At 38.0% G+C, this 16,658-nt stretch overlaps 2 protein-coding genes across 2 annotated transcripts in view; both read left to right on the top strand.

Moving 5' to 3' along the window:
- Positions 1-16,162, top strand: part of LOC308689606 (uncharacterized protein) — a 51,217-nt gene extending 35,055 nt beyond the window's left edge. Inside the window, exons 6-11 of the mRNA XM_081363416.1 lie at positions 54-5,419; positions 5,528-5,693; positions 12,094-12,311; positions 13,634-13,906; positions 14,060-14,166; positions 14,962-16,162. Coding sequence (XP_081219542.1) covers positions 54-5,419; positions 5,528-5,693; positions 12,094-12,311; positions 13,634-13,906; positions 14,060-14,166; positions 14,962-15,179 — 6,348 coding nt within the window. The 3' untranslated portion in view covers positions 15,180-16,162. The remainder of the gene's footprint in view (positions 1-53; positions 5,420-5,527; positions 5,694-12,093; positions 12,312-13,633; positions 13,907-14,059; positions 14,167-14,961) is intronic.
- The window catches only part of LOC308689610 (stonustoxin subunit beta-like), a 392,706-nt gene that overhangs the window by 76,871 nt on the left and 299,177 nt on the right, over positions 1-16,658 (top strand). The gene's annotated exons all lie outside the window — the stretch shown is intronic.

Genomic DNA, 16,658 nt, shown 5'->3' with positions numbered 1-16,658 from the left:
GTGATAAAATACCACTTTACTGAGACCCATTTTTGTTTTGCATATTTATGTAGGTTAATGATGTTGAAGAAAAATTCAAAGACCTTTTGTTAAAGTACCAGATCACAGAAGATAAAGAGATACTAGATGACCAGATTTGGGACAGGATTAAGACACTCCAGAATGAACTTGCAGTTCAATATTGTAGAGAAAACAACCTTTCAGTATGGTCTCAGTTTACATTTGATCATGCTATAAGATATAATGAGCTGTCTCTTACAGAGAAACTCACAGTTCTTGAGGCATCTCTACAGTTCATTCTGTACAGTAGCACTGAGGATGCTAAAGATGATGAAGATCAGCCGCTTGGCTGGGAGAAGAAGTATGACTTTCTCTTGGGTTTGGTGGAGCAGCTTTATTCCACAAATCCAACTTTGGCAGAACACATTTTATTAAATGTGCTTGACATGATCTCAGAGCTTTCACCACTAAGTAGGGACATTTTGGGTCAAATGTTGTTCAACAGAATCTGGACACCAACAGAAATAATGCTCTTCATTTGCAAAAGTCCAGGTATCAAATGTGATCAACTCGATTCAGTTCTCCACACAGCACAAACCTACCACCTGGACTGCATCCACGTTCTCTCTGCTCTTACAAATGAAAACCCTTTAATGTTTCTTCAAGAACAAATAAAAAACGACAAAGAAAAAGACGCTGACACAATTGTGAAGGAACTTCGTGAAGCAAACTGCCCAGAGAAAGTCTTGTTGCTGTTGAAGGATGTGCTTCGATACGTAGAGTCGGAACTCCCAAAATATCAATGGGTGGACCTTAACAAAGAACAAATCACTGATTTGAAAAAGAAGATAACATCCCTTAATCTTACAAACCCAGATATCACCATTCTGAAAGACGTATTAATTGGAATGTCAATAGCAGTGCAAGACTGCTCAACAATAACCACGAAAGACAACATGACGATTCAAGGCTATTTTCCAAGATGTACACAACTAGCATCATTGCTTTTGCTCCTCCTGGCACAGCTGACAGAAAATAAAGGATGTCTTCTAGAGATTGGCACAGGTGAGGGCAAGTCCTGTATCTTAGCCATGTTTGCAACAATTCTGGCCATCCGTGGAACAAAAGTGGACATTGTGACAAGCTCTCCAGTTCTAGCCAGACGAGATCAAGAAGAATGGAAAAAGTTTTTTGAAATGTTTGGTGTCACCTCATCTGTAGTACCTCCACATTACGGAAGTGACTATTCGCCAGAGAAACAAGAGGAAAATCTTAAAGATGCTTACAGGCAACAAATAGTATATGGCACAGTGGGAGTATTTGCAGCAGACATACTTAAACAGGAATTTGAGAAGAGAACAACTCGTGATACAAGGCAATTTGAGCTTGTGATAGTGGATGAAGTGGACTACATGACCTTGGACAATGGAGTTCAAGTAACATTCTTGTCCCATGAATCTACTGGATTTAGGCATGTGGAGCAAGTCCTTTCCAACATATGGGCCATGATATCTACTTGTCAACCAGTTGAAATGCTTGAAACAGGGGAGATAAAATGGGCGACAAGGATACAGTGTTTTCATAAAGCCGTAACAGCAGCCGTTATGGGACAGGAAACAGACAGCTTTTCAGCAAATGAGATCTTGCTACCCGGAGTGAATTTGGGATTCTACACCCAGGAGGATATTGAAATGATATGTCAAGATGATGTGAAAGAGGACGGAATGTCTAAAGCATTATCTGAAGTCATGAAGAAACTTGGAGTTTCACAACAGTACGATCTTCTGAGTATATTTGAGGAGGTCTTAGAGAAAAGTGCAGTGTTTAAGTGCTATTCATTAGAGAACAAGAAAGCAAAATGTTTTGAAGCTCAGGAAAAACGAGGTGACCTTAATGTTGAAATGCTACTGCTGGAAGGAGGACTGGCATGTGAAATCATGTCTGAGAAATCGCTCATTGATGCAACTGTAAGCACAATAAATTCATATATCATATACTCAGATAACCCTCAAACAGCCAACAAACTCAACAACTTCATTGTCATCCCTGTTTTTTTGAAAAGCTATGTTGAGAATCAGTTACCAGTTTTTGTTGAGAATGCACTAAGGGCTGTTGAGATGTCACAGGGCCGGGAATACATGATCGACACCTCACCGGCCGCTGAAAGAGAAGTTGCTGACAGAGATAAGTCTAATGCGATAATTCCTGTGGACTTCAAAGCGAGCGGTGTTCTAGAGAAAAACAAGAAGTGGGGAAATGGTCTGCAACAATTTTTGGAGTTCAAGCACCAACTTGCAATTTCACCGATATCCAACGTGACAAACTACATGTCAAATTTCCATTATTTTCAAAGGTATCTCAGTGGGAGTGGTATATTTGGTGTCTCTGGTACATTAGGAGGTAAGGCAGATCAGGACTTTCTGGCAAGACATTATAAAGCCAAGAGCTACACTGTACCTGCACATCGCCATAAAAGGGTGGTGGAGCTTCCAGTCGTCCAGGTGAAAGGTGGGAATCACCAATGGATCCAGACCATTTGTGAAACTTCGTGGAAAGCAGCAGAGAGAGGACAAGTTGTCTTGGTAATTTGTGAAGATGTTAAAACAGCAGATGAACTACATGAGAAAATACAAGATGGTGGCAGATTCAAGGCAGAACAGATTACTCTGTACACAATCAGTGAGAAGCACAACATTGAAAAAGAGAAATTCTGTGCAGGCAGAATCATCATTGCTACAAATCTCGGAGGACGGGGTACAGACATCAAGGTTGATGAAAGTGTGAATAAGTGTGGTGGTCTTTTTGTACTTCTTACTCACTTTCCACCCAACCGAAGAGTCGAGAAACAAATATTTGGTCGTACATCTCGGAAAGGCAATCCTGGGATGGTCCAGATGGTTGTGAACTGTGATCATCTCGCACCAGCTTACCAAGGTCAGTCTGTGGAAATCATGCGCCAGCTAAGAGAGGATTATGAAATTAAACGAATCCATGACATGGAAAGTGATGAGCTGGTTGAAATAAACCTAAAGGAAAATCTGTTTTCCACATTTTGTACATTGTTGAAAAACTTTGATGGGCATTACACACAGCAAGAAAAACTGGACCCCATGCGATTGCAGCTCAAAGATATTCCTGATTGCTTTAAACATCATCAGCCTAAATTTGATTATCAGCCTGCCATCAACGCTTTGAAAGAATCTTGGGCCTTGTGGTTGACCCTTCACGAAGATCACATCAATAGGCATGATGACTTTGAAAAACTTGAAGCAGACCTTATCGTGACAATAAACGAAACAAGTGGAAAGCTGCTAAGAGGAGAATGTGATAATTTCTATGATCACATCAAACAGGCAATTGTAAGAACTGATCTACACTGCCGTGAAAAATCCAAAAATGCATTTGGAGCCGAATCCTATTGGCAAAAAGTTGGTAGCTCTGACCCACACTACAAGGCTGTGGCACTCTATAACCAGGCGTACATCACCATCAACCTTGGTAAGGGTAACTATAAAGCAGACGCTATGAAACTGCTGGAAGATGCAAAGAAATCCATTGACGTCTACGTCTCAGAAGTCTCAAACACAATGGTCTCATGTAACTTATCAGTCACTGGTAACAAAGATCAGAGTACAGACAACAACAACTTTCAGAGTCAAATGGAGGCCAGAATGAACATCTTCAATTCTTGGAGGACGTACATTGATAATGCATCTGCTAAACTTAAAGAGTTGGAGGAAAAAAACAGTGACGCCATAACAGAAGACTGTTCAGTCTACACTCTGTCTGAAGAAAAAAACTTCATCATCACTAATGAGCTAAGATCGTTATATGACTATGGCCTCGGTGTTGTTTTTGAGGTGAAAGAGAAGCCCAAGTTTTGCATCGATGCTTTGATTTGTTTCATACTCGGGGTGGTGCAGGTTCTCGCTGGGGTTCTTGTTTGTGCGCTGACATTTGGAGCAGCCAGTCAGTTTGGATTGGGCCTGATTTCTGAAGGAGTTAATGACATGATCAGTGGAATAGAGGGAATGATAAAGGGCACATTTGATTGGGCGTCATGGGCAATATCTAAGAGTATCAGCATTGGGCTTGCTTTGCTAACGGCTGGCTTTAGCGCTATCAAGAAAGCAGTTACCACAGTGTATAAAGTGACAAAAGGTCTACTTAATGGTACAAAGTCTTTCTCTTCTGTTGCTTCTGAATTCATTAAATCAGGAAAGGCAATGTTTACTTCATTCAAAGGAAGTGTTCAGTCTGGTTTATCGTCCCTCGGTAAAGAATCTTTTAAGTCTGGAATGAAAAACATGACATCTTCAACAGTGGTCAAACAGAACTTCAAACTTGCGACTAAGTATGCAGTTCAGGAAATGGGGAAAAAGACTGTGCTCACTGCCATGAACTACGCAGTCGATGCAGCACTTCAGGAAGTCTTTAAGAAGATTTTACAAAGCAGTTTTGAGAATGCTGTTACTTTATCGGTGAAGCAGAGCAGTGAACTGGATCAGGCTCTTGTTGAATTCATCAGCTCAGGCATTCCGAAAGCTGCCTTGAAAAAAGAGAATTTCAAGATTGACCAGAATTATGAAAAGCAAATAAAAAAATCAGTTGATATGTTCTGTGAAGAGATAATTCCTCACCACATACTGGACTGTACCAAAGCACAGGACGTAATCAGCAAACTTTCTGAGGTGTGTGAAGGAGCAACAGAGCTTATGAATAAAGAGAAACTGTCAGGTGTGATTGAAATGGCAAAGCTGGCTCTGAAAGTAGCTGAGTACTCAACAACTCTCTGTCAAATATTGGGTGCCGTACCAACAAATGATATAATACAACAAAAATTTGTTCCTGAATTACTGGAGAGCATCAGTGAGCTTGAAAAAGACATGACAAAGTATGACCAAGATGGACGACACAATTTACACGATGTACAACGCCTTAAAGGAGAACTTCTACAGATTATCGCTCAGAAAGTTTCTGAGCAATTCATCAGTTCCTGTTCTACACACATGACTTCTTTAATGACCAGCACATTTAAGAGTGAGTTGGATAGTGCTGCAGGACAGGCGGTGGACAAGGTAATGCGCAGACATAAGACTCAGCGTTTCTTTGATGACCAGAGAGGAAAACACAACAAGAAATCTGCGAGCCACAAGGAAGTGGAACAGCTGTCAGTTGAGGACAAAACAAAACTAATGCAGTATACAGAAGATATGTGCAAAACTGATCAGCCTGTTACAGCCCTTGATGTGTACATGCTCACAAAAACTAACCTGCTCGATGGAAAAGGAATTAAACTCACTGTCGTTGATGAAAATGGAAAACAGCTCACTGAGGAACGTTACCCAGGAACCACCAAATCAGCAGGCGATATAAAACTGAGATTAACCAAATCTGAAAAAGCCCCACATACATCTCAGTAAGACTAATTACTAGAGCATTATACTGCTCACATATAGAAATAAATTTCAGTAAATTTTTATGAACTTTGTGTACTGAATGTGGTTACTTTTAATTTTCAAAACAGAGCTGATGCACAGCTATACAGCGGCCATTTTGACATTTTGCAGGATGATGGCAAGATAATCAGCGTTAACTCAGATCATCAGAGTGCTCTTTATCATGCTGTAGCACAAGCAACTGGCAGCAAGATGGAGGACGCATTAATGCTACGCAAGAGAGTGCAAAATGAGGTGAGTACACTTCATTTGTCTGCAAAAATCCAGAGTGCAAAAGCCAGATATTAGTTGAAGATATGCTCAGATTAACTGATGTACTGAAATCACTAGCTGTTTGTCAGACAGACAGACCGAACGACCAAACAATAGATCACTTTATCACTACCAGAAGTTTATCACCAGGTTACCTTTTAGGGACCGTTCGGTATTTATGGAAGGGGCCACTGGAGGAAAATAGGGGAGGGTCATGTCTTTTTATTCTTTGTTGAGGGGAGGGTCATCCAACTTTTTTTAGTCTAGGGGGAGGGTCACCCAACTTTTATATTCATGAAAACAGCAACATTTCAAAGTGGCTTGTTTGGTGCTATTTTTTTCCATTTAGCTCCATGTTGATCTCGCGTTATCAGCCCCCCTTCGATATCAGATGGGTCTGACCCAACAAAAATCCAGTTTGGCGCTGTTTGACAGTGCGCGCGCTTCAGTTCGCGCTTAGAAAAAGTGCATCATGTCAGAACAGTACGCCAATGAAATGTTTACCCGGCAAAGCTTTAAAGCACGAGCAAATAATTTACTTTTGTGATTGCGAATAAGTGCACAGTGTCCTGTGAGTGTAACTCTACCGCTGCATTAACATGTGATGTGAATGTACGTCGAGTTTGACAGTATTGGGACTGAGGCGCTAGAACTGCTGATAGAATGTGCGCTGTAGCGCGATACTACCATATTTTAGTTTCCATTCTTATTTTGTTTCCACGATGTGTAAGATGTAGGGCTACCACATCTTTAAATTACTATTAGTATTATAAATTCGTTAAAATTGGGCGATTCCAGTGTTATGGACGTGAGTGACATTTGCAGTCAAAACTCAGAAAATGCATTTAATACCAATATTTTGAAACGTCTGAAAGGAGTCAAGACATTAGAAAAATATCAGTCTACACATGCGTTTTATATTTAATATGAGGGAAATACACATGTGACGTGACACAAAAAAATCTTTAACTTTTAGGTGGCAAAATATTTTTTAGTAATTCTATAAATTACACTGTGCAAACCAAAAGATATATACCCACCGGATTAATAAAGATCGGCCTCCACAGAACATAAAATATTATATTATTTTTATTTTATTTTTCGTGTTCGCATTTATGTGAAAAAAAAAAAAAAATGTTACGGGCGTGACAGTTCTCCATTACGGACATGACTGCTCTGAAAGCGAAATTTCACAGAGACCTCAAACAAAAAGCACAAAGCCTTTCTTTAAAGTGAATTTCGTTTTTTTATTAATTGTATCTTAATTTTAATCAATGTTTCATCTGGATTTAATAAATAAGAAGTAAATATAGTAGAAAATAGATAATCATGACACGGAGGCGCGGGCGAGTGAACTGGACTCTTGTCTCATAAATGAACCGAAACTCAGCGTAAGGTATGCTACTTGCCTCACAGACCTGAGAAATATATAGAAAGCTTGAAATGTCTACTTTTAAACAGAACAATTCAAAACGAAGGAAAACAGACTGCTTTCTGCTTATGAAATGTCGCGACGCATCGTCAACTTCATCTTTGCAGTCGACACAGAAAACACTTGTTTATTAATAAACAATTAAAATGTCTCCTTGCTATATTTGACATATTAGTAGTCATTACTTTTGCCGGTTCTTTGTGACAGCTTTTAGATGCTTTATTGGCAACGCCACCCTCATGTTGAACGAGTCACACCGCACCGAAAACATGATTTTTTTTTCAAATCTAAAATCAGAAATCGTGATACGAACCGAATCGTAGGTTTGGTCTATCGTTACAGCCCTAGTAAGATGAGAAAGCAAGAGTTTAACGTTATGGTTTAAAAAAAACAAAAACAAAAAAACAATAGCTATCTGAACATCTTTGCCAAGCGCAAACCAGTATAGAAGTAGGCTAATCAATAAATTATCGGGGAGGGTCATGCCTTTTTTCACAATCATTTTGGAGGGTCATAGAAAAATTTATTGCTGGCGAAGGGAGGGTCATGTCTTTTTTGACAACAGATCTCAAAACTCCTCCGGTGGCCCCTTAAATAAAAAACTAACAGTCCCTTAGGAAAATACAAAAGCACAAAATGTTATTAGCCAGCCCAGCTCATGTCACCTCCTGATTAAATATGAAACATTATTCATTTGTAAGAAATATAAACACTCAAGGGGTGAAGTTATAGGAAAATAATCACTAACCGGGTGGAGTGATGAAGCAGAGTTATTGTTACTACCCCAATGATTATTTTCTCCTAACAGCACGTCCCCAAGCGTGTTATTCTTCTTAAAGGAGAACTCCGGTCAATAGCGTACCGCACGATATACGTCACCTTTTCTCATTAATATTCATTAAGCTAGCGACGGTTGCTAGGGGGGTCAAACTCGCGCGTGTCACTCATGCTAGACGCATGTAAACAGTTCACGGACGAGATGTCTACTGAGCTAAACCTGCTAACTCTGTCCGAGAATGATGTCCCCGGTGCCAAATTCACTGGTATAGAAGTAGAAGAACATACAAATATTCAATTGAAGAGATGGCTTGAGTGTAGAGGGCTGAAAAAGACGGGAAAAAGAGCCGACCTGATCCAGAGGTAGATTGTTATCGACAGAATTTCTCCCCCAAAAAACATCGCCTTACGCCACTGACAGTGACATTTTGCAGTTTCATCAAGCTATCTTTTACCACCCTATGTCCTGTCTGTCATATATACTATGTCCTCTGGTTGTCTTACGTCTGACAGTTGTTGGGGGTAATTTATATTATTATTATTAATGTATTTATTTTTTGTTTAGCGATCGCTAATGCTACTTGGTCACAACCAACAACACTTAATTTTTAATTAATATCAAATCTAAATTCTCTCAATTATTTTACCCTCCCCCCTAAGGCTGTTTCCTTACTACAGAAAAAGTAAATCTGTCAGATCTAGGGCCTACCTGTAGCATGACCAGACTTGCTAGAAAAAGGCAGAGGCTGAACATGTCTTACATATTTAAATAAGAGTATTTTAAGAAAGTAGGCCTACATATGACTTTTATGATAAATGTCATTCAAGGCAGTAGTAGCACCTACAAGTAACTATATGTATATAAATATATATACATACATATATACATATATATATACATACATACATACATATATATATATACATACATACATACATATATACATATATATATACATACATACATACATACATATATATATATATATATATATATATATAGAGAGAGAGAGAGAGAGAGAGAGAGAGAGAGAGAGAGAGAGAGAGAGTTATTCATTCATTCAAAATAATGTCTAGGGCGTAGACCCATCGTTCACATTTATCCCTCTAGGTTTTTGGCTTCGGGAAACGAATAAAGAATACATCCTTCATATGTGGACGGTCATAGTGTCTGGAGTCGTTTCTGCAAGTTCCATAACAGCAGTGTTTACTCGGCATGTTCTTATTTGAGGGATAACCGGCAGAAAACAAGCAGTACTAGCATGAATCATAAGCGAGCTCGCTTCTATGTTGACCCCCTTCCGGTTTACGTTGCTGACGTCACGCGGCCTTGCGGTCTAAAAATAGCACTCGTGCGGCACGCTATTTTAACATTGAGCTAATTTTTTTGTAAATTTGGAGTGCTGTCAATACAGAGAACAACTGCAGTCAGATTCACTCGTGTTCACTCTGAAGGAATCACTCACATTGGCTGTGCACTTGTAATGACACATCAAGGATGTTAAGAGGCTAAAAGCAGGTTTAAAACTTGCCCCATTGAAGTCAACAGGGTGCAAATTTTAAAAAGAGGATAACACTGTGTAGGCAACACCGATTTTTGTCGTTGTTCTCTGTATTGACAGCACTCCAAATTTACAAAAAAATGAGCTCAATGTTAAAATTGACCGGAGTTCTCCTTTAAGCTGCATTCACACTTCCAGCGACACAATACCATTCACTTCAATGGCGATTTCCGGCGACACGAGTGACCATGACCATTGGCGACGGATGGGGCGTGTCCAGCGTCGCGACAAATTTGAGATCTTTCAGGCGACAACCAATTCAGGAGCGAGTGAAGTCAGTGCAGCGCACGTGATCCGTCTCTCTTCAGTGCCAAGTCCTACCGAGGCAAGATGAATGAGAAGCTCATTTTAGTAGAAACTGTCCTATAATTTATGACATCTCTCAGTGTATATTCGGTGGTACTCGCAGTGCTGACTCCGAGCCTGAATGGTTTTGTGAACCCAGACCGGCATTTGCTGCAGTTAAATAGCCGCGATGGCAAAGTTCATATTTAATATTATGCATTTTATTTACTGATTCCATTTAAGTTTAGACTTTTTCTTCCAAAATGTTTGTTTGTAGAGGCAAAAAGAAACTGATTTGTTGTCTACAACATGGAGTAACATCCATGAATGTCACTCACAAACATTACTAGGCAACCAGTAGTGGGAACGCCCACTGGCGACATGCTTTACGTTTGCTTGTAGTGTGAATGCACCTTTACACCACAGCAGTTTACCAACAATTTGCATTTTTATTTACAAAAAATAACACATTGTACCTTTTAAATGAATTAGTTTCTGTTGTTGTTCACGGGCCTCTTTTTTCTCTCTCTCTTGAAATTAATAGAACAAAAAACACAGCTTGTAACACAGCAAGGTATAAACTCCTCTGTCCTGAAGATGTCAGATAACTTATAGCTTTTATTGATTCAGTGGTTGATATGCCCTGGATATATGAGATATATACATAGCAAAAACCCCAATGTTAAATTAACACAGCTCAGTGTTTATATAATTCACACTCAAAGTGTTCAAAAGTAACATTGAAGTACTGTATAAGTTAATAAGATAATTAAAAAAAGATAAAAGATAAAAAAAAAGATAAAAGATAAAAAAAAAAGATAAAAAGATAAAAGTGATTAAATGAACATTAATGACAAACACTTGCTGCCAAGAAGCCGAATCACTGAAAGGATAACTCGCCAAAATGCAACCTAGGGGTCTTTTTGTTAATCTATCCGAGGCAAACTTTCTTTTAAAAGCATAATTAGAATGGAAATGGCACTTTTAAGTTTGACCGTATTTTCGTTTTCAGTCAAATTGCCTTTTGAATGGGAGTGCTTGGGGCACTTCTATGATAGCATCAAAATCACTATTTTTAAAACACTAAGAAGGCTTGACACAACATGAAACTTTGCTGGAAGTGTCATCAGCGGCTCTACACATGAACTTGAGCATTGAGAACATTGTTTGTGTACACAGAGTTTACTAAAAATAAAGATTTTGAACAACTCACTGTAGCTGTCCGCCGGCATTTTGTCAGTCAAAAATAGTCGATCTCCGAATGCAACGTAACAGGATGGAGAGTAAAGGTGTAAAGCCCCTAAAGCTTATTTCCATATAAATTCACGGATAATTTGTTGTTTTGTTGTTAGTGAAAATCAATTTTGACCTTGTATTTGAAAAAAGATCCTCATATACAGTAAGAAACAATACTAAAATTCAGAGTCAGCTCATTCGCATTCGGAGATCGACTATTTTTGACTGACAAAATGCCGGCGGACCCAGAGACAGTGAGTTGTTCAAAATCTTCCTTAACTAAGACGAGTTGATACACACCAGTTAATTCATTAGGATCCAAACAGAGATGAAGTTAGAAGCGGCCAAACACCTCTACGTTTTCCCTATTTAAAAACAGCTACACAATAGTTACATGACCAAGTATGGTGACACAAAATAAAACGTGGCGCTTTTCTAAGCGGGTAAAAAGGATAACTATAATGTATGGCGGAATAGCTATTGGGAGAACTTCGACTCGGCGCAATTCTAAAAAGTCAAGTCTAACAGTCAAGTCTAAATTCATTCATTGCAGGTTGATTGGCATCTCTAAATTGGCATCTGTAGTGTGTGAATGTGAATGTGTATGTGATCGTGCCCTGCGGAGGGTTTGCACGGTGTCCCATGCCTTGGGGCTTCAGGCTTCCCGTAACCCTGTGTAGGATAAGTGGTAAAGAAAAAAGATTGATGAAAATCCCATTCCTGACCAATCATTATACAGATGATCAGTATTGTGTTTCACGAGTTCACACTTACATATAATTTGAGGTGGTAAAGTTTAATGCGTATTTGGCGTGCTGTCCGGAGGGAGGGCTCCGAGCTTGGAGTTCGGCCCGAACCCAGAGTACTCCCCCCGTATGTAAGTGCTTAGGACTAGAAGCGTGGAGAAGGGGTGGTGGAGGGATGCTGCAAAACTGTCAATGGAATGAGGTGAGACTGCTGAGTATATATACACCTCTTACCATTGATTGCTGAGTGCTCTCCACTTGTGTTAATTATCTGAACGTGCTCCTCCCGAACCTTGTTAATAAAACATTATTTAATCTCACAATCTTAATTTTTTTCTCATTAGATCCAGACAAACCTTGAATCGTACAAACCCCTGCTTATTCTCCAGAGAGGATACGACTTCTGTCACAAAAACCCCAGGATATATAACATAACGGGAGGAATTAGAAAGGAGACAGACGTCGCACTGCAGAAATACTTACAGAGTGTTAAATTCATCAGAAGTGACGAACGTATCCTCATCAAAATGTACCATCTTGGATTTGTTGGTGAATATAATAGGTAAAGTTTCTGATTGCTGAAGCAGTTATTTATTCACAACACAATAGGACTGTGTCTGGAGATCCACAAAGGAAATAGAGAAGATTCACCTGATACACCATATATATATATATATATATATATATATATATATATATATATACAGGTGCTGGTCATAAATTTAGAATATCATCAAAAAGTTGATTTATTTCAGTAATTCCGTTAAAAAAGTGAAACTTGTATATTATATAGACTCATTACATGCAAAGTGAGATATCTCAAGCCTTTATTTGTTATAATTTTGATGATTATGGCTTACAGCTTATGAAAACCACAAAATCAAAATCTCAGAAAATTAGAATATTACATGAAATCACACAGTAATTACACAGTGATACCATGGTCATTGAAGCAGGTTTTGGTTCTTTTGGCAGTGTGGGCCGGTGCAAATCCTGCTGGAAAATGAAGGAAGCATGAAGTGCTCTGGAAATGTCCTGGTAGACGGCTGCGTTGACTCTGGATTTAATAAAGCACAGTGGACCAAAGTCCTCTTTTCTGATGAGAGCAAATTTTGCATCTCATTTGGAAACCAATGTCCCAGAGTCTGGAGGAAGAATGGAGAGGCACACAATCCAAGATGCTTGAAGTCCAGTGTGAAGTTTCCACAGTCTGTGTTGGTTTGGGGAGCCGTGTCATCGGCTGGTGTTGGTCCACTGTGCTGTCCACTCAACGCAGCGTCTACCAGGACATTTCCAGAGCACTTCATGCTTCCTTCAGCAGACAAGCTTTATGGAGATGCTCACTTCATTTTCCAGCGGGATTTGCACCGGCCCACACTGCCAAAAGAACCAAAACCTGATTCAATGACCATGGGATTACTGTGTAATTACTGTGTGATTTCATGTAATATTCACATTTTCTGGGATTTTGATTTTGTGGTTTTCATAAGCTGTAAGCCATAATCATCAAAATTATAACAAATAAAGGCTTGAGATATCTCCCTTTGCATGTAATGAGTCTATATAATATACAAGTTTCACTTTTTTAACGGAATTACTGAAATAAATCAACTTTTTGATGATATTCTAATTTTATGACCAGCACCTGTATATATATATATATATATATATATATACATACATATATATAATTTAGGTATTGAAAAATAGTATTCATAACCAGGAGTGTCATTTGTCCATTTATTTGATTCCACACAGCAACAGAATTGAGAGGAAGATCATATCCTCACCTGAGCTCTAAATCAGCTTACTAGTTTAAATAAGCAGATTTCATGCTAATTTTATTCTATCAAATTGTCAGTAATTCTCATTCTCTCTGGACAGTGTTCAAAGTGCTCGGAGGTCCAGTAAGAACAACACAGGGACACTCAACACGAGCCATATTCCACCAAAGGACTCCATCAGACTAGCTCTGACGTTCATAGAAAGCCCAAACTCAGTCAGCGAGTTTAAAAATAAAAACCCTGAGCTTCATAAACTGATCAGCAGCATAAAGACTGACAATAATGGACAGAACCTGATTGCCATGGAGGTTCTGGGACACGATCACAGACAAGCTTTAACTACGGGCCCAAGCAGCCGCTCACAGATGGCCAGGTAACGTTCACAGTTCTGGACCAAGTGCTCATGCAAGACAATTATACAGAATTCCAATGAACACTACAGGAATCTAGAGTAGTGTTGAAGATTGAATATTTTAGGTACAGCATCACAAAGGTTAAATCTGCTTTTAACATTTGTTTTTTACAGGAAACTTCTAGCAGACTCAATGATTAGTGGAGACGTGGAGCTTCTGCTGAAACACTCCATGATTCTTCATCACCCGTTTACTTCACAAAAGCTCAGAGAAGCTCTAGGTAAGAAACTCTTGAGGTGTTAATCCTGCAAAACATGTGTATAAACTACCCTCCTGCAGATACTGTGATTTTCCAGGGTGTTTACGGTAGATATGATAATGCAGGAGCTTTTATGGTGAAGATGTAATCTTTGACCAATTAGATAAGGAAGATTAAAGAGTTTTATTGTCATTTGAGCCATATACAATGATACAGTAGAACGATTTAAAAGTCTCTAAAGCCTTGGTGCATCATTACAGAAGTCACAGACAGCAGTGAACACACTCAACAACATGTAGCACACAGATTAGAGGAAGACAAACTGGCAGTACACAATGGAGAAGACAATAAATACAACACAAGATATTAAGAGGAATTAAGTAAATCAATGAGATGTTGTTTTGATTGTTCTTTGTGAATATGAAACTATTCCAAGCATATGTTTGGTTTGTCGCCATTGTACATCTTTTACTGTAAAAAATGACAAATGAAAACAGCCAGCTAAACTTTTTTATTTATACAATAAGAACTGACCATAGACCATTGTAAAATTGTTATTAATCTCTAAGAAAAACATACATGTGAAATGTCATTACTTTGAAGGATTTGAAGGAGGTCTTAAAGGGATAATTCAATTACTATTTTATTTTATATTGTACAGCACTTTGGTCAGCCTTGTTGCTGTCATTAAATGTGCTTTAGAAATAAACTGAACTGAAGAGAATACTAAATGTAAAGCATAACACGACTGTTAGCCTGAGATTAGCAGAGCTGTCGTGTTGCTGCACTTGATAATATTCTTGTGTGTAATTCCAGGTGACAGCGTTCTGTCTCAGAGCTGCGTTTTGTCGGATGAAGGCATCCGAGGCTACTATAAAGCAGGATACCGAAACCTGGTGTCGGAGTACAGCCGTGTGGGAATCCTGGATCAGACGCAGCGTGAGCGTCTGGATGAGTGGGTGAATCAGGATCAACACGAGGACACCAACACTGAGGAGTACGGAAAACTTCTGCAGGGATTACAGGGAAAATGAATGTGTGTTCTCTTCAACACCTCATGATGAAGATGGTGGTGATGGCTATAGAAAGTAGAAAATGATTGATCTCTACACCTAAAATTGCATTTACGGCAAAAAAAAAAAAAAAAAAAAAAAAAGCATTTTAGCAAATCTATTGGTGATCATTTTGGTAATTGTAAGCATTTATTTCTAGAAGTGATAGAATAAGAGCATTTAAAACTCAAAATCAGTAAAAATGTCTAGAAACTGTTCTATTGAAAAAAATTACAATATGATTACATTTTTTTAGTTTTATTGTAGTTCCTTCAGTTTTCAGGGTAATAATGTTTTAATGAGTATGTTTGAGGTTTAAACATGTAGAATTATCCCACAAAACATGAATTGAGTTCCAAACAGAGGAATGGTGTTGAGTTGAGTGAATAAATTACAAAAATATATATAACAATAATGAAATCCAAATGCAATTTTTCAGTAGACTGATGTAAACACTGCTCTGTAGTGTAGAACAGGAACATACCATATTTGATGCTTATTAAAAGTGAAATAACACACTGTGAAATCATATTACTTTAAATCATATAATTCTTTATAATTAGTGAAATGAAGGGAGTTTTTTTTACACATGTAAAACATTTTGAAGATGATTATGGTGATGAAAATTGGAAACAATTGATCTCTGCTCCTAAAAAAAGCATTTTAGCAAGTAAATATGACTTGTTCTATTGGTGATCATTTTGGTAATTGTAAGCATTTATTTCCAGCATTTAAAACTCAAAATCAGTAAAAAAAAAAAAAAAAATTTGTCTAGAAAGATTGTGTTCTATTAAAAACTTACTTGTATTTTACTTTAAATCATATAATTCTTCTGAGTTTTTAATCATCTAAATTTGTAAAATGTAAAATGTTTTGTTACTAATCTGCATGATGCTGATGAATGGATTTATACTTATAACTGATCTCATTTTCTGAAATTTTTGCCAATAAAATTTGATTATTTTACTTGTCTGCCTTTTTTCATTCTTAAACATGAGGTTATCACTCATCATCAAATAAGATAAACACTAAAGATAAGATAGATGACTAAACACATGGTGGAACTGATCAAATATACAAAGTAAGAAGGTGAAAAATAAAAGGGACCATAATTGATAAATTAAGTTTTAAATATATCACGTTTTTATTTGTATTAACTTTGAGATTTTAGAAAATAATGAAAAAAAAATTACAATTAAAAATCACTCTATAATCCCCATTCGTATTTGGTTATAAATGTAACTTATTACATAGCTAATTAAATTGTATATTTAGTGCTGCAATATTGCTATAGCTTGCAATCCACTGTCTGTATATACTGTACGAGTGGACAACCTTAATCCTCATTGTGTGGTTTGGAAGACCACACAATCTATTTTTTGGTTAAAATAGAAATCTCTATCTTGCGATAACGGATTGGGCCACTCTAGTGTCGACCGCAGTGCTGATGGATTTTGACCC

The sequence above is a fragment of the Scardinius erythrophthalmus genome (assembly GCF_964197995.2).
Source record: "Scardinius erythrophthalmus genome assembly, chromosome: 4".
In the NCBI taxonomy this organism is placed as follows: domain Eukaryota; kingdom Metazoa; phylum Chordata; class Actinopteri; order Cypriniformes; family Leuciscidae; genus Scardinius; species Scardinius erythrophthalmus.
This window is presented reverse-complemented; position numbering and strand designations above follow the sequence as displayed.